General features: G+C 28.3%; 1 protein-coding gene and 1 long non-coding RNA gene across 4 annotated transcripts in view; one reads left to right on the top strand and one right to left on the bottom strand.

Annotated features, from left to right (window-relative positions):
- Positions 1–7121: 7121 nt before the first annotated feature.
- LOC143265166 (uncharacterized) lies at positions 7122–8483 on the bottom strand. Its single transcript, XR_013039368.1, has 2 exons — positions 8342–8483; positions 7122–8149 (listed from the first exon to the last, which is right to left on the bottom strand). It is a non-coding gene; the product is annotated as an uncharacterized LOC143265166 (long non-coding RNA).
- cnc (NFE2 like bZIP transcription factor cap-n-collar) overlaps positions 8390–19599 on the top strand; it is a 281683-nt gene continuing 270473 nt past the window's right edge. The window contains exon 1 of one of the 3 annotated variants that reach the window (XM_012290857.2): positions 8390–8530. In XM_012290857.2, coding sequence (XP_012146247.2) covers positions 8441–8530 — 90 coding nt within the window. In that variant the 5' untranslated portion in view covers positions 8390–8440. Of the gene's footprint in view, positions 8531–10969; positions 12296–19599 lie in introns of those variants that run through there. The other 2 variants (XM_076535644.1, XM_003705629.3) reach the window with 2 other exon arrangements.

The raw sequence follows: 19599 nt of genomic DNA, 5'->3' as shown, positions 1-19599 counted from the left end.
ACGATCAAGACTCCCCGTTTTTCTTTTGTCTTCCACCGCTGCCAATTTCAATATTATTTCGTACATAAAACAATAGAATATAAATGGCACGAATAATATAAAGCGCGACGCAAGTCTCTACATTCTAAAATTCTAAAATTCTAAACTTCTAAAATTCTAAAATTCTAAAATTCTAAAATTCTAAAATTCTAAAATTCTAAAATTCTAAAATTCTAAAATTCTAAAATTCTAAAATTCTAAAATTCTAAAATTCTAAAATTCTAAAATTCTAAAATTCTAAAATTCTAAAATTCTAAAATTCTAAAATTCTAAAATTCTAAAATTCTAAACTTCTAAAATTCTAAAATTCTAAAATTCTAAAATTCTAAAATTCTAAAATTCTAAAATTCTAAACTTCTAAAATTCTAAAATTCTAAAATTCTAAAATTCTAAAATTCTAAAATTCTAAAATTCTAAAATTCTAAAATTCTAAAATTCTAAAATTCTAAAATTCTAAAATTCTAAAATTCTAAAATTCTAAAATTCTAAACTTCTAAACTCCTAAAATTCTAAAATTCTAAAATTCTAAAATTCTAAAATTCTAAAATTCTAAACTTCTAAAATTCTACAGTTTAACAAGTCCAAAAGTCTCAAGTTAAAAGTTGAAGTCAACTCAAGTCAAAAAGTTAAAGAATTTCAAAGCGCCAAAAATAAGAAATTGTAAAAGCTCAAGGTTCCAAAGTTCGAAAATACCAACGTCCAGAAGTTCAAAAATTCCAACATCCGTAAGTCACTTCTTAACCGAATCATGTACTCAAATCTATAAAAAGTACGTTTGAAATTTTTATATTTTAATTTTGCTATAATTATATTATTTTTCAATTTTAATTTTTTGTCCATTTTTTAGTTTCCCCAACAAGGCTTAAATTAGTTAATGCAATTTTAAAAAGCTTATTGCGTTTCAAATGGTATCCACGTGTTGTTACATCCGACTATAGTACACGCAAGTTATTTCATCATATGTAAAATTGATGCACTTAGGCCTATCATAGTTAGCACTAATGCGTCTAACTTTATTAAGTATGACAATGAAAAGTACATCAGTGTCAATCCATGTCACAAAAGTTTCAAGACTATCAAGTAATTTTATGCTTCCCAGCGCAAAAAAGATTATTACACATGTAATTAATACATAGTTATTACGAAAACTACTACAAAAATATAGCTATAGGCATATTGTAATACTTCTTTTCATATATCTATATAAAAAGAAACAGTAAATCGTATTAACACCATCATTACTATTACGTTATTTTTCAAGGGCAATGCGATGGTAGATAAAAACGTAGCACACAAAATACATAGTGAAGAATAATGATTTATGGCTGTTATTTCTTATCAGAAATAGCAAGAATGTTCACAGAAAACGTAAATCGATAACGGAGCAATTAATTAGAAAAATGTTGCACCTTTTAATGAAATCTTCATTTAAAAACAGGAGTTGTTCGGAAACGATAAATTTTCTGATGCTTTTCAAATCAAATAATAAGTTATTAAAAATAAATAATTGTAAATATATTTTCTTTAATTCACTATTATTTTTATGTGTATACATAAAAAGTAATGGAAATGGGAGTATAGTTTTTAAAATATGATATTGAAAAACTATTTAATATAAATATAACACAACTAACACCATTGAAACTTTGAACAAATTTATTTTATAAATATGAAACTGTAACTAGGAAGGAAGCTTTATGCAAGAACTCTTAATATGCGAATGCAATCTTGTAATCGATATAAGAACAGAGAAGAATTAATATTTTAGATATTATTTTATTTTAACATTTGAGGGTCTCGTTTAAACAAGCGGTATCGTATAGCTAGTAGATAAATATACAAACTTTATTACCGACATATTGACAAATTACCGACATACTTGTATATTTATTTTTGCTATTTTCAACAAAAAGTATTTCAGAATTGACACTGGAAAGAGGGGAACACGTTTATAGGTTAAATCAAAAATCAAAATCGCCCAATCAGTTTACAAAAACACGATCCTACTACGTTGCATTCTTTTCAAATTTTATGAGAAACTTTTTGCAAATTTTTGGACAATGTCCAAATTTGGACTTTGAAATGTATGAAAATTGGTGCATGAGCATATCCCTGCGTTATTTATTTTCTCCTTCTGAATTTTCTCCGCTCTACTTGTTAAAACGGCTTTAATGAATAAGTAAAAGAAAGTTCTTTGCAAGGTTTGAGTCAAATTGTGTAAGAGAAAAGTAGCTATTGAATTATCTAAAATATTTTAGTAATTATTTAGGAACAAAACAAATCGATTTTTAACCGACTTCGAAAAAGGAGGAGGTTACTCAATTCGATCAGTATATTTTTTTTTTTTTTTTCTATGTATGTTCGCCGATTACGCCTAACTGGGTGGACCGATCGGAATGAAACCTTTTGCATATGGTAGATGCTGACTCCCCATTGGTACCATTATCAAAAAATTTTTCATTTTTTAATTGCAAAGTGTTGTTATTGCAGAAAAAACGGCAACTTTTAAAATAAACTTTTCTCGATTTTAGTGCGCTTTCAATATCTTATCGCGGACATGATTCTGTACAATTTTGTTCATATACAAATTTCGCGGAAATGTTTAGTTTTCGAGATATTAGCGAAAAAAATTGTTATTAACTTTTGAAATCAACTTCGAACGATTTTAATGTCCTTTTAATATGTTGTCAGGGGCATGGTTCTGAACAATTTTGTTCATATACAAATTTTGCGGAAATGTTTAGTTTTCGAGATATTAGCAAAAATTGTTGTTAACTTTTGAAATCAACTTCGAACGATTTTAATGTCCTTTGAATATGTTGTTAGGGGCGTGGTTCTGGACAACTTTTTCCTCTTGCAAAATTGACGGGAAGCTTTTGTTTTCGAGATATTACAGAAATTGTTGTTAACTTTTGAAGCCAACTTCGAACTATTTTTATGTCCTTCTAATACGTTATTAGTAGCATGATTCTAAACGAGTTTTTCCTTATGCATAATTGACGGAAAACTTTAGTTTTCGTGATATTAGCGAATAACTATTGTTATTATTATTAGTGGAACGCCCCGTGCTATGCACGGGAAAGACAAGAAAGGGCAATTACAATGCACTGTACCAAAACACTAACTAAGCTTCGCCGCTTTGACACGCAACTTATGCAGCAAGATGAGTTCACGTTGACGTTGGTGTATTATTCCCATTGCTTGGTACAGTTTCCCTACCGTTCTAACAAACATTTTTTTTATTTTTTAGTTGCAAAGGATTATTGTTGCAAAAAAAGTTGAAAAACGAATATCCATGTTGTCTTTTACTTAATTATGTTCATGGCATTTACGCAGCCAAAAAGAGCCCGGAAGAACTGTCTCACAGTATCCTATAAAATTCTCCCCATTCCACAAAAAGCGTGAAATAAAATAATTTAAAAAAAAAAAAATACACCGACTTCGAAATGCACTAAAAAGTATAAAATAATTTCTATTTCATTCAATCATACAATTACGTCACAGATATGAATGAAACCTATTTACTCGTTAGGTAGTGTATTAAATACATTTCAACCTTTTCGTAGGCGGCGCAAAATTAAAAATACCTCACTAAACGTTCCTGCCAATAACCAGTTGATTGTGGTATGGCGTATTGGAAATTAATAAATCCTGAGAAAAAATACGAACCATTATAGATATATCTGGTAATATACGTAAATGTAACGACTGCATCTTCATTTCGCAACGTTTCTGATATAAATGAAATCGAATCGACTTCGTTCGCATGTGGAAGCCAGGGATCTAAGAACCTATAAACGGAGCCCACGACGCGGGAATTACCAAATTTGCGGCAGATGGGCTCTATCTTTATAGCATATGCGGCGATCGAGTCTTTCCGTCGCATACTCTATGAATCTATCCCTTTGCGGACTACCGCCGCATATATACGTTCTGCGTAAATCATCAAATTGGCCGAAGAACTCATATATGCGTTTGGCGAAAACAATTGATAGAGCCGAGAAACGCATATATGTGTCCCACGTAAATGCGTGGCTATGGCCGAGAAACTTAACTATGCGTTCCGCGAAAACAACTGATAGAGCCGAGAAACGCGTACATGTGTGCATGCACGTAAATCTGTGCATGTACATACAATATGTCCAGAATTTGACTTGGAATGCTATGAACGAAAACCGCGATTAAGCAGAAATATGCGCTGGCAATTTTTACTGACCATCGCGGCAGGAGTTCGGCCCCACGGTACGGTTCACTTCGAACCGGCCCGTTCGCAAAGGGCTAGATAGACCATAGTTACATTCTATACGCATTAACACCTACTTCGCGGCGTGCTGTCGAGTTATATGTATAGAAAAAGAAATAGCTATACAAGCATTGCCTATGTTCGGCTGTCCAAAGGTTGACATGTTCAAGAAAATCTTTTATTTTTGCGCCGCCTCCGAAAAGGTTGAAATGTATTTAATATACTACCTAACGAGTAAATAGGTTTCATTCATATCTGTGACGTAATTGTATGATTCAAAGAAATAGAAATTACTTCATTAGGAAATAGAAATTATTTTATACTTTTTAGTGCATTTCGAAGTCGGTGTATTTTTTTTCTGAAAATTATTTTATAGTTGCCTATCGTCCATGTTATTAATTAAATAAGAAAATATATCACAAGTTGTAGATTTAAGAAATTTTGTACAGTGCATTATTTATTTCAATACGATAATCGTTCTACAAAAATCCTAAAGTAGATCGTAAAGGAAAAATTGTATCATTTTAGGAACTAGAACATTCAACAATGAGGACTGAAAATATTTCACTTTTTTATTTGCAACTGTATGTATCATTATCACTATCAGTATCGTTGTCATTATTGCTGAAAAAGGCATTTATGCTCGGGAAAACAATTTTTTCAATTTAAAATGCTTTAGATAATTTTTATTTAATGTACGCATTTTAAAATTCGAAATAATTTATATTGTTGACAGCCAGTTTCGCTTGCGGAATTAAAATTCAAGGTTTGTGACCTTGAAGGAAATTATCATTTATTTTTGTAAATAAAGATTTATCTTTACAAGTATGCAAATGTACTGTAAAATACAATAACTAATTCACTTGTTTCCTTTTTTCAACACAAAAGTCTTCAAAAGTAAAATAACATAATATAAGCAAAATTTAGTGTTTAATAAAACTAGATTTTATATTCAAACATATATTATTTATTTATAGATCGACAAAACGGAAGTCAACATTCTTAATTGAATACGTATAGTGAATTAAATTTTGACATATATAGCAATAATTTTATGTATATGTATAAAGTAACATATTTGCTAAAATTTTCATATAATAAAATTTCATAATGAAGATGCTATAGCTTCATTTAAAAGCTCACTAAAAAGCTCAATTTTCTCTATTCTAAACTCGTATAAATCGCAAAGACCTAAAAATCGTAGGAAATTTTGAAATTTCCTGACAAAACGAAGTTAGTTCATTTTTATTATAAATTACGCATATGTAACATTATTCAGAGTTATTTGAGTTAGTTTGTTTTCATACTGAATAATAAATGAACACACAAAAGTATTATTTAAACGCTTTTAAACGGATCTTTTCGATCAGTTTTTATACTCTTTGTAGTGATAAGGCGGATCGATAACTTTTTATAATGCACGGACGGATAACGTGTGATTAATAATAATGAACGCGATATAGGAAAATATTGCATACAGTAAATGAATGCTAATATAAGTGATATGCATATCATAGACTTGAACGCACGTGTTCGTATTGCCTCACATTACGCAGGTAAAGAATGGAACAGAACGTATTGTGAAACTTCGATCACGTGATAAGTACCACGCATGCGCAGTACGCGCAATGTTATGCGACGCCGCGCCAAATTCAAAGTAAATAAACGTTGCTCACAATTGTTTTAATATTTGCAAACGGAAGTATATAGGTTTTGACGGAACTTTTATTTACGAATTTTCAAACAGCTGTTTGCAAACGTTTTTTGTAAATTGATATCGATATTCGTTGAAAGAAATCTGTAAATCTAAACTAAATTTTAAACATTAGTACTCAAATATACATGTTATATTATACTGTCATAGTCACGACTGTTAAATGTCATTTTAACTTAAATAGCAACGTCATTGTAATCTCATACAGAATTTAAAATATATTTTCTCTTATGAATCTATTTAAATTTGATAACGTATTATAATATGCACGAAAAGGAATCTGTACATGGAAATCTAATGCATTGGGTTAAAATAACTTTGAATTCGGCGTGTGAGGTTTGAAAGATAATATTTTGTTATTAAGTTCTTACACGGCTACTAATTTTAAAATTTAAAAATATTTGTTTCGATTTTCTATGGTGACGTAAGTTACTAAAAGCACAATAAAGCTTCTTAGGAGTGCATAGAAATCATTTTAAATAATACTCCGTTTCAAAGTTTCTAAATGGATTGGTCATGTTCATCTATCAATCAATTTCCAGCGCAAGAGGTTAAGCATGCTCGGTTGGTCTTCAGTACTCACTTTCTTTCTATATCGCATTCTTCTGTTTTAACGAGTCTTTACTGTTTTGTAATTCAAATGCAATAAGAAATTTACCTTTATTAGTACAAAATATATGTATGAAGTTTCCATTATTTCTTCCTGTGTTAATATAAACATTTCTTGAATTAGAAAATCCATTTAATAATATGTTTGTAATTACTAAATTAAAATTGGAGACCTACTGCATGATTATCTACAAAATTCACAACATGTTTCCAATACATTACAAGCAAACAGATTATTCGAAAAGATAATAGACATAGGAATTAAATATAAAGAGAAATTCATTAAATTATTTGCAACACACGCGCGTTTCATATTCTTCAACCATATCATTATTGTATTAAACTGAAATACGATTTTTGCAATATTTAAAAGATAAGAACATGTCTGTTATAGTGCTTGACAATTATTAAAAGGCGTAGAGATTATTTTACAGGTGATAATGGTTGTAGGTAATTATAATCTATTTATATTTCAATTAATAAAAATAACAAAGGATATATTAATTTACCACTATCAACAAATAATTATTTTATTCCGCTCGAACAAATTAAAAAATACACAGTTGTAATATGTTTGTAATGTATTACTTTAAATAATGATCATTATTTCAAATGACAGTTCTTAATAGTTTAAACACTTACCGAAATTATTTTATTTGAAATCACAATTATTGTTATGTTATTATCATTTATTTGTATATTTTATTATGCATGGCATTAAATTTACTTTTGTCATTTCATATTTCTTTCAAAACTGTTTTTACTCGAATATTACAAAAACAGAAATTAATTGTCTTAATTTTATTAGCATGAATTTTATAGGAAAATAAATATACTTTTAGTGTTTACTACAATATACTTATAGTATATTACCTATAATATTATTACATATTATAATGTATTATTACGTATAATATACTTTCTGTATACTTGTTCCACAATATACACAAAATAGGCATAATTATTTTATTTCAGAGCTAGGAAGGACATAATATATGTTAATAACAATTTTATTATAAAAACCAAGAGTTTATTTCTAAATGAGTTAATGAATATGAAATACTGCAGCATTACCTCTTACGTAAAGCTAAATAATTTTTCAAAACTGTCAATATTAATGAATGTAACATATAAATGCTTTTTGTATAATATTGTGTAATATTTAATAAATACATTTCTCATCTTTTTACTTATTATTAAATAATTTATGTTGACTTATTTATAATAAATTTCATAATTATTTTTATCATTATTAATTCTAATATGTATATAGTATTTATCAGTTCTTAAAAAAGTTATTAACAATTAAAAACTTTAAATAACTATCAAATGTCTATAATGACGTATTCGAAATCTGCACTTTCGTACCAACAGCGCAGTGAAATGACGTATCATCGGATCCGGATATGTCGATAGAACGCAAACAGACGCAAAGCGGGTCCCGCCATGTTCAAATAGCGCGGTTGTTTCTTGCGGTGACGTAGCGCAAGAAAAATTCCAATTATCTTGCGCTGGAACGGCAGACAGTTGCTTTCGCCTCAATTCTAGTAATCATATTAACGTGTGAGGAAAAATTCTTTCACAGGAATAACTCTTATAAAGGTTTAATCAACTAGCAAGGTAAACACTGAATATCAGTTTACAATGTATCTTTATCGAACAACTCATCTTTGCGAATAACAGTGCCTCCTACGGTTAAGTGACGTAATTTGTTTCACTTCCATGCTTGTAATTACCAGTGACGATTCTCCAGTCGGTCTTGACCAGTGGCTAGGTGATTTATCCTGACGAATACGTGGTGCACGTCTTAAAAATTAAAAAAAGTTGGCGCAGACATGATCCAAACGGAGGATTTACCGCGAATGACATCATTGTCACCCGGCAACGATGCAACAGTTTTGAAGTCAACAAAGCCTGTGTGTGTGGTAAGGACTAAAGTGTTTAAAACTTTTCAATATATATACATATCTGATACGGTTGCATGTATTGCGCATGTGCATGCGATTGAAACGTGTAAGTACGCACACGATTGCATGTACGCACGTATGTATCCACGTATTTACTACATCGGCTCGTAAAACTTGTATTAGCAGTTTAAATATGGCAACTGCGCATAGCGTGCCAACGTGAGCGCAGGCTAAGTTCTTTCGCTACGATTTAAATTACTTATCTTATTGACACTTTTCAGAATTTATATTTTCAATTTTATCACGCAATACGGTACATGTTATACCGAATTATTGTACTGTAGTAGGAATTCTTTTTATCTCTTTAGCATTTTCATAGTTGAAGTACTATGTTATCTAGAGAAAAATTCAAATTATCGACCGAGAACTTCTGCTTTTATGAACGTCGCCACGCTCCACCTATTTACATATGATCACACATTTTCTATTAATAAAAAGTAGCGAACTCATAAATTTACAATGTTTCAGTTTTACGAGCGCATTAGAACTGAATAAAAAATTAAATTGACATACATAAATAGATAAACATACAGATGAATTAATGAGCAAAATATGTGCGTGCGCATGTGTACTCGTATATGTATGAAATATTCACAAAGTCTACACATTTTTAAGTAATATTATCTTTGCAACTTTCGCGCTTTTCTGATTCAATAATGAATTGAAAAAAGAAACATTTTTTGAAAAATATGTCTAATATTATGTATACATGAAATAATTCATTTATTCAAAACTATATTTTAGAATATTTCAAAACTGTAAAGAAATACTTGCACTCATAAATTTTCACGCAAAGATACCAACTTTGAAATAAATAGTTATGTAATCAGTATGAACTTCTATGTGATACAAAAAACTAGTAAAAAATGCAATCGAACGCACTATTATGTAAGTGCATGTTTGTTATATGTCACTGCTGCATCGATATTTCTCATTTCAAAAATTAATCGAAATGCGTACATACGTAACTATTGTGTTTACGCACTAGTTTTGTCCCATTTCAAAGTTTAATTAGGAAATACGCATAAACACGTATTGAAAGTGTAATGATGCATATTAAATAGCTTTCCAATATAATATATAAGCATCGAATAATTTACACCAGTGTTTATAGCATATTTATTACTGTTTAAAATGTATGAATATTATGCTCAATGATAATACGCTACACTATATATGTATATAATACTAATAAATTTTACTGCAATAAATGATTGCATTATTTAAAATAATTGGTAAACAATAAACTATATTAATATTAACAATAATATAATGAAATCGAAAAACATTGTGCAACGATGAGTTTAACTATAACACAAAATTACATTGTCTGTAATGATTATTTACATACAAATTGTAATCATATTTATAAACATATCACATAAATATACAATACACATGAAATTATAAATTTGATAAACCAATAATAAACTTTTTATTGTAATAAATAATTATTTATTAGTTACTAGTAGTAATGAAATGAATTACATATACATGTCGTATAATACAATTACATGTTCAATGGTAATAAATTACAAACTTCATTAATGTTTACTTTTGAATTATAAATATAACAATACAACAAATGATAAATGAAATCCGTATGTTTTATGCAATATCCATTTTGATTGTAATTAAATCATTGCTTTTACTATAAAAAAGTTTTAGCTGTAAGCTACAATAATGTTAATAATAATAAAATAGATTGTATATATTTATAATACAATTTGTAGACCAATAACAAACTATAATAAACTATATTAATTAGTATATGTATATATCACATAAAGTCTATTATACAACAATAAATTTAATTACAATAATTAATTATTTTAATTACAATAATAATATTACATAGTTCGATGTATTATGATATTTGTCATTCGTAATTAAGTGTAGGTTATAATGAAGTATAATTACTGTTATATTATATTCAATAATTCATGTAAAAACTGTAAATATTATTATAGTGCGTACAGATATTCATAGTAATAACAGTTAAATTAATTATTTAATGTAATTAAATTTATAATCTAGTGATGTATATAGCTGATTATATTACAGTATTAATAATTTATAACCAAATATTGAGTTACTATTTATTATTATATTCGAACATATATTGTGTGATACGCATGTCTAGCTTACATTTAAATATATGTATCGTGCATACACGAGTTAAATAATACTAAACTACATTAATTTAACTGCGAAAATTGTTTAATTATAAACTATAATAATACAGCAAATTATGCGAAGCATACTATAATAAGTTTGAACATTGATCATCGGTATATGATAAGGTTAAAACTAAACGGAGTAGTGTTTAATAAAAACATATAGGGAGAAACGTATACTTGGCGCGGCCCTGAGAGACGACGTTGCCGGAGTGAGTGCTGAGTCACATATCGTGAACGATCTCTCCCAGGAAGGTGCGCTAGTTCGTTTCTCCGTGAAATGGATTGCATTGCATCAGTTTAACGTTATCATTGTTAGGATTATAGCGTCTTTGTAGCAAAATGATCTAAAAAAAAGGATACTTGGCGCTTGTCGCGTGCCTCGAATGTTTTATTAGAAAACATAGATCTACAACATTTCGAAACGTGGTATCGTTTGTGGATCTGTCAATTTTCTATTATCAGATCGAATTTTTACATTTTATATTATCAGTCGCAGCGTGTCAATGAAAGGACAGTGTTGTCACCGATTCAAACGAGCACCTTCTTGAATTGTCAAACGAAATCCGAGGCATGCGTGGGACGTGCGCGACGTGCACTGAAGTTTGACGTGGCCAGTGTGTGTTTTGAGGTTATTTTTGTGTTCGTGTAACTGACCTATACTTGTTTAAAAGAGAGCACAGGATCTTTATTTTCATTCTGACAGTCTATCGAATAAGTTGCTCTTACAAGAACTTTGCAGATCCCTCGTATCTTCATTTAAAATTTGCATCGATTATATTCAACAAAGAAGATAGTTTTGAAAAGTGATGTTTAACCTTAATAACAACTGAAATTTGAGTTTTAAGTTTCTGTTATGAAAAGACACTCTATACACATTTTTGTGCGCATCAAATTTAAAGAAATTTAAATAACAGTGTGAACGTCAACGTTTCATCATGAACTGTTGTTTGTTCATAACGTCTTATTTATTTTTTGTATTTAACGTCACTGCCAAATTACTGTGACAATACGTTAAATTACCTTGGACCGCATATATATTCGACAAGTGGAAGTGATTTAATTCAAACAAGAAGACACAATGTTATGCATAAAGAAGTTGTACCACGAAGAGCTGTTGCAGCTCGCGCTGCTACTTTCATTATTACGAATAGATCCAGAAACCTACCTTGGTTTGGACATCCAAACCATCGGTGTAGGTTCTCTAGGATTAAACAATGGTTCGAGATGGCATACCGATAATCATATGATAATCCATCGTCCTACGTTCGTTCATCCAAAAAATTTAGACTCTATGCTTTTAAATTATCAAAGAGATTTGTTCGAAGACTTAAATTCATTAGGAAGATACAATAGAATAAATTCAGGTTTAAATGATATACATGCCTACTTGTTAAACATCGAAGAAACAGCAAGAGATATGGCTATTGCGGGACCCAGTATATCACTTTCTACGAATCCAGCTAGAAATATGACATCACCAGATGCGCCAAATTCTTCACAAATTCCTAATGAACCAACAAACACAGCAGAGCTTACGCAAGAGGTATTTTCTCTTCTGTTTTTTAAAAGAAATTAAATTTTGGGTTTTTATTTCAACTTTCACCGCATGTACAAATAACGCTGCAATTATATGCTTAAAAGATACAATTGCAATTATACAAAAGATACTTAATGATAAAATGTTACAACATATTCTTTCTGAAAATCTATGTAATGATTATCATTTTATACCAAATATAACTCAAAATTTATTTTCTTATATTACTTTAATTATGTTTTATTGTATTATATTTGATTTATAAAAATTGGTGAAAACTATAAATTGATATAAATTTTTTAACAGAACATTTTTTCATAATTAAAAATTTGTGTATAATTGAGTATTTAAAAATTCATATTTTGTTTCAATTTTTTATAATCTAATTCTGATAATTTTATATCATTCTTTGATTTATTTTGAGATGGCTGAAAGAATATTTTTAGCACAAATATTAAAGCAATTAAAATTGAAAAAAGTCGAATGTATCAAATGCAATTGGAATATTTTGGGAATATTATTTTCCATTATGAAATTGTTAATTAGTTCGTTCACAATTATCGGAGCAGCCTCGCAACGAACAAGAACTGGTTTTAAAAAAGTGCGAATTCTCAGAACCACATCATGTAAATGACCTTATTGTCAAAAATACGTTATCAAGTATATCCTTGGGTCCTTGCAACGACCTACAGCGGTAAAAAGATTTTTGTTATTTTTAGACAGATGGGCTGACTGACTTCTTTAATACTTTCATTCCTCCGAAAAAACTGTTGATTTATTTTTACCCGAGTTCTTTGATTTTTCTGTTGACTTCTTTCTTTGTATACATCAAAATAATTTATATCTATCATAAGGTGGGAAATTTGAGGATTTATTATAATTTACTTGAACCATATTACATTCTTTAAAACGAAATTCATTATACAGAAGAAAATTTAAAAAATAATCGGTACTTTGTTTATAACAAAATATTTGCATGTGAGTTATAAAACACGGCTTATTTTTCTACTTGGATAAAAAGTATAATATTTTTAAAAAATGATGTGAGAGGTCAACTTTGTTTAATTTACACGAATAGATAATCCTTATTTAATTTACACGAGTAGTGTTTATCTATTTAATTTACGTGACTAGATCATCTTAGCTATTTAATTGAAATACACTTTTACCAGAACGTGTTATTTAAAATAAATTTAATATCGTACGATTCGAGAGTTTAATTATTATAAAAATCAAATTCTTACATTGTTTACATGTACGGACACGTGATTAACATCATATAGCCATATGGTTTATATAGTTAATACATCTCCTTCTTTTTAAAATAACTTCGAGTCACTGTTTGGAAATTTGAAAATATCGTATAAACTTGATTCCTTAAACATTTATTTTAAAGACTTAAATATAACTATGAATATCGATAAACATATTGCGAACTGTTCAGAAAATCGAAATATGTTATGAAGTACTTATAAATAGTACAATCAGTATTTCATAGTTAAATTGTATGTTTATTAACTTATACATATACAATATATTGTTTTTCGTAATAATAATAATAATGACGAGTATTGTTTCATTAATCTTAAGACGCTTGAAATAATCGGAATTCAGTGTTCGATCATAGAGGTTTGATAATTCTTTGTTAAAATTTTCAGTTTATTATTGCAACACATACATTATGATGTAAGATTAGATATTATTCATCTCGAATATCTGATAAGTAACCTTTTATCAAACGTATTTTATAAGTATTTCAAAATATGTGGTAGTTATTTATCTCCAAACTGATCATTTATTTTGAAAAATAAAACTGACTATGTTTACATAGTAATACGTATTTAAATAAAATCTGTCTACATCAAAACAAATGTTAGAAAAAGACACATTTTTAATTACATCAAGATATTTTTATTTATATTATATAAAAATCAATTTTTTTTTAATATTCTTGTTTAATAATTTATAGAAACTTGTTTTCAAGAGCTTGTATCACAGAACATTCTTGCAAACTGTTTTGTAATTTCATAACATTTGCCTTTTATCTTACGTGATACCAAGTAAATCCGTTCTTTCACGTTCATCATGAACGATAAGATTCTGGAAAGTAAATAAAAAATATAGGAAGCAATTAGGAAATTACTAGAATGTAGATATTACGTAGATACGTGTTCATAATTATGCTAATATAATGATTATTTAGATTGTTTGATTCACCAAAACACATTTCTATTTTAGAGACACGTATTCCACGTTTTTCTATTAATTTGATATGTGTGAAATGTTTTCTGAACTTTTCATGTAATGTTTCAGGTAGCAAATACTGTTTGACAATCCATACATAGATCATATTAAAGAACTTGTTCATAACATGTGCATGTTATTAAATATCTAGAAATAATTTCTTGAAGCTATAAAAAATGAGACTTGATAAACTCAAATCTGGCAATAACGCGAGAAAAATTAATTGAAGAATTAACTTTATTGTTCGCAAAAGTTAAATGTAGACGCTGTTAAACAATTTGCGAAAAGTAGCATAGATATTTCATTAGAAGACTAAAGGTTCTACGATAATGTAATAAAGCTGTAACTCGTTGAAAACAGTGCAAATATTTATACACAAGTTGTTTCGGTTATCCTAAAAAGAAATATATTATTTATATTTCTAAAAATAATATTCTTAAAGTTTGAATTTGGAAAACGGTGTTTCATATGCATCAACCTGTGGGTTACATAACCGATTTCATAGCAGCGAAAGTCTAGAAGGATTTGATAACATAAAAGTACCGTAAAATAATATTTATTTTATACCAATTTGAAGATTAAATTTTCTTGAAAATAATCGTATAACCTTTTCTTATAAACCATATAAGTTATTAATGTTCTTAATGCAAAATGACCAATTGCTAGTTGTAGCAAACGATGATCGACTTGAAAACTTATAAATTCTCACACGAGTTCATGACATAAAACTGTTATAAAATAGCACTGATATTATATAAAGCTAAAGCTTAAAGTTCATTGAAAATGACTTTAATAACATTTCATTAATATTTTTAGTACAAATTGGTTGATTGTCAAAGAATCTTATCGATTACCGAGTCATATGCAGTAAAACGATTCTTTAGAAACCCACCATCTTGCATTAGAATTATTAGTGACCTTGTTTGTGTAATGACTATTTTGAAACTTAAAATTTGAAACTGACATAGTATGTTATTTCGTTCTTCTGTGTTATCGAATCGTATTAAAACTTGCACGCTCCGAAATCGGCCATTTTGTACTAATACATATGTAACAATCGAGTTAATATTAATTTATGAGTTCTAAACTCATTGTTTCAACCGTATAAAGATATACGGTAGAAATAATGCAATAACTTTTTTTATCAATTCCACGTTGGTATCATTTATAGCATTTTCTTGGCAATAGCCTTGAATATCCAGGTCACCCATATCAGTTAAGTAGGTTAATTAGTTGTGATTCTATTCTTTAACTGCCTATTTACACATCTAATGCACCTTCTAAGAAGATTTTATTATATTTAGGTATTGCAGAAATCTTGTGTAAATGAAACTAAATATACTGTTCGATTGTATAACATGAACAGTTCGTTTATATACGGTATATACGGTTGTTGGTATTTATCAAATACAATACGGGTTTATTTATATGAGTTATTAAAATTGTTTTCAATCGACATTCAAATTTTATTACGAATAATTTTATGTACAATAATATTTGTTATTAGTTTATGGCTAGTTTGTTATTAATTCATCACTACTTTATCACTAATTCATCACTAATTTATCATTAATTCATCACTAATCTATAACTAATTTATCATTGATTCATCACTAATTTATCATTAGTTAATTATTAATTTATCTCTAATTTGTCGTAGTTTATCGTTAGTTTATCACAAATCTATCACTAATTTATCACTATTAATTCAAATTAGTTTAATCTGATACAATTGAAAAATCAATCAACAAATCATTAAGAATCTAATCACACATAAAATAACAGATTTACTCAGACTCTACTTAAGTTAAATAATTTCTGCTACTTATGAATTTTTAATAATATTGTCACTGCTCTTAATATGTTTGTTGTTATTACAGGCTTAAAACATTGAATGCATTTAGAGAGAATAAACGTATATTTATTACTTGTATGTAATGCAAGTATAATGAAAAAAGTGAAAAATGTCGAAAGCAAGACGACTGTTATTACAATAAATAAAATTGTAATTAACACTGATCTTACTAGTGAAAAATACACACTTACAAGGGACATTACCCAATCGCTAATCGCCAATTTTGATGCGCTTTGAGTATGATATAGAACGCAAACAAATATTTGACACGTATTTTTTTTTATCGGCCATCGTCCATGCTGAAGGGGTGAAAATGGCCCCCAAAGTTGGGGTTGCAAAACATATTTTCTCGAATATCTCAGGAACTATTAGGCCTAGACAAAAAATTAAAAGTGCAAATTTTTCTGTTTTAGAAGGCCAATAATATGGCCTAAGTGGATTTTTGAAAAATTTATTTGTTTAAAAAATATGTTAAAAATTAACATTATTTTGCAAATTTTTTAAATAAAACTTTGCACTATTTTGATCAAATTTCACATATGTAAACTATAGGTCAAAAGACAAAATACGGATAAATTGGAATTTTTAATTTCGCTTGTGGAAAAAATATTATTGTCGTTGAAGTTATCGTACATTTTATACCTTCCGTTCGGTGCACAACTGATTTCTATACGTAATATTCTGGAAATTGTATTATATTACATTTTTTACACTAACTTATTTAAAAAAAGAATTTGAAGATCCAAAGGTATCTCTATAAAAATATGTAGTTCGAGTCAGATATCGCATTTGATCCGCGTTATGGGCGCGTACTGGTGGCAATATTCGACGCACGGAGGATCTTAACGCGTAAATTGTACTTGTGCGAAGTGTAATATCTTCATAATGATGTAGAATACGTGCAATTAAAGGAATTACATCTGTTGATTAAGAATTACTTTACGATTGTAAGATATATAGTAACACTGAAATTATAGTTTTTTTACAATTTTCAAAATTATGTCTTTTATTTTGAAATGATTTTCTAATGTATTATAAACGGTAGTAAACGTAAAAGATGTAATGATGTTATGCATTATGAAATCGAAATGGATATCAGTATTTATCAGCGTATATTTTGTGATAGCGTGACATAGTGACATGGATCTGTACAAAATTATGTAGACATTCTATAATTCCCTGTCATATAATTCAATGTCTTGCATGTGCGCCTTGCGTATACTCTACTTTATATTTAAGATAAACAATAAATGTGTAATTGTGTCACGTTCAATGTACACGTAAAGAAACTGTGAGAAAATACGTATGCTATTAATGCTTATTTTACTTTGCTTCATTAACCTATTGTGGGCAACTTATTCTACTAATGAAAGACAATTCGAGACGATCTTCAGATGTTCACGACCGATCATAATTATAAATAGATGCGTGACAAACTATTACTCTGAATGTTAATCCTTTTTAATACATTGATGATCAGCTATTTTTATAATTGAATTAAGAGCAATGTTACAAACATATTCTGTTATCAAAAATTTGCTCAACGACATTTGATACAATATTACAAAACTCACAATATTTGGTGGAGGCATAATATAAAGTTTTATGAAAGCATAATAAAAAATTCCGAAAGATATAAAATATTTTCAATAATTTCGTTGATTACGAAATTGATTATTAATTCATGTTCAAGATGCAAGAACATATATTTGCAACAGAATACAACAAAGGGTTAATTTCGTTGTTTTGTACACGTCTCCCTATTTTTATTAAGAAAATGGCTGTTCACGTATTACTTATTTAATATATTACTAGAAACGCGTTTGTTCAATAAATAATTTCTATACTGTATGAATATTGTGAGCAACTGTTGATTTGTAATCTACATAATTGCTAGTATCACAGTAAATGCATGTTTTCATTTCATTTAATTTTTATGTACGTTGATTTTCATTTCCGATCATGAACTATAAATAACTTAGAGCGGTAAACGCATGAGTCTTGTCGGTGATCGCAGGTCTCTTTTTATCGTTTGCATCGCATCACCAAAATTTCCTCTGAGTTCTCGTACAACGGCCTCGATTGCAAAAATAATTGTGGAAATACAGAAATATAAATGCGGTGGTCTTTGTGAAAAAACCAGGCAAGAATCTCGAATGTGGCCTCGATTCTTTGAAATTAATGTAATACTTTTGCAAACAAGTATACCACGTTTTCTGAGCACGAACTCTACATCTTTATTTATATCGATAATCAAATATTTCATGAAACTTGAATCACAGTTTAGTTACAATAGTTAGCAGTCGAAAGGTCGTGCTTATATCAAATTTGTTAATTTGAAGATTTAATAATTATAGCATATTTCTATTGGTCCTCCTGTTTCGTGACATTTTGTACTCCTAATTTAAGGAAAAGAATAAAGGAAATTCTATTATCTTAACTATTTTCTTGTTGTAACTTCTATTTTAATATTTATTGATTTATTAGTATTAAATATAATTACATAGAAGGTTCAAATATTTAGCAACGTAATCAAAGAATTGAAAAGAATACATATAATTACAAACTCCGTGGCTCAACATTCATTTATGTATTTACTAATTTGTTCATTTTTTAATATCTGTTTATGTAGGAAGTCAAATATTTAGTAAATTATACAAAGAATTAAAAACCGTATGTATATAATTAAGAAATTTCTGGTTCCAAATTTGAAATGAATTTATTCAAAAATAATTTATTTCATTCAATTTGAAGTTTGAAATACAAAAATTCGGTATTTGAAGGTTTCTATACTGAAAAATTTGGAATTTGAAGATTCAAAAACAAGAAATTCAAAAATTTGAAGTTTTGAGATTTAGAAATTCTAAAATTTAAAATTTGATGATTTGGAAACTTGAAAATTTGAAATTTGATGATTTAGATGTTAAAAATTTCAAATTATAAAATTGTGCAAAACTAATAAATTATAAAATTTCGACATTTCTTAACTTTTATGTTTACAGGTGTTTTTTATCGAAATGAAGCCTGTCTTGCATTCGAGTATAAACATGTACAAATATTAAATGATAAATGTCTCTTTCGATAAAACTGGTCTCATGAAATACAGGCTTGCATAAAATTCTTAAAGCTTAAATAATGTAACTAAATAATATACTGGTTTCATGTCAATTAATTACTCGTCTACAGTTAATAACTGAAATAACAAGATTCA

Source organism: Megachile rotundata, chromosome 9 (genome assembly GCF_050947335.1).
Source record: "Megachile rotundata isolate GNS110a chromosome 9, iyMegRotu1, whole genome shotgun sequence".
Lineage (NCBI taxonomy): Eukaryota > Metazoa > Arthropoda > Insecta > Hymenoptera > Megachilidae > Megachile > Megachile rotundata.
Note: the sequence above shows the minus strand (reverse complement) of the source record. Positions and strands in the feature narration are given on the sequence as shown.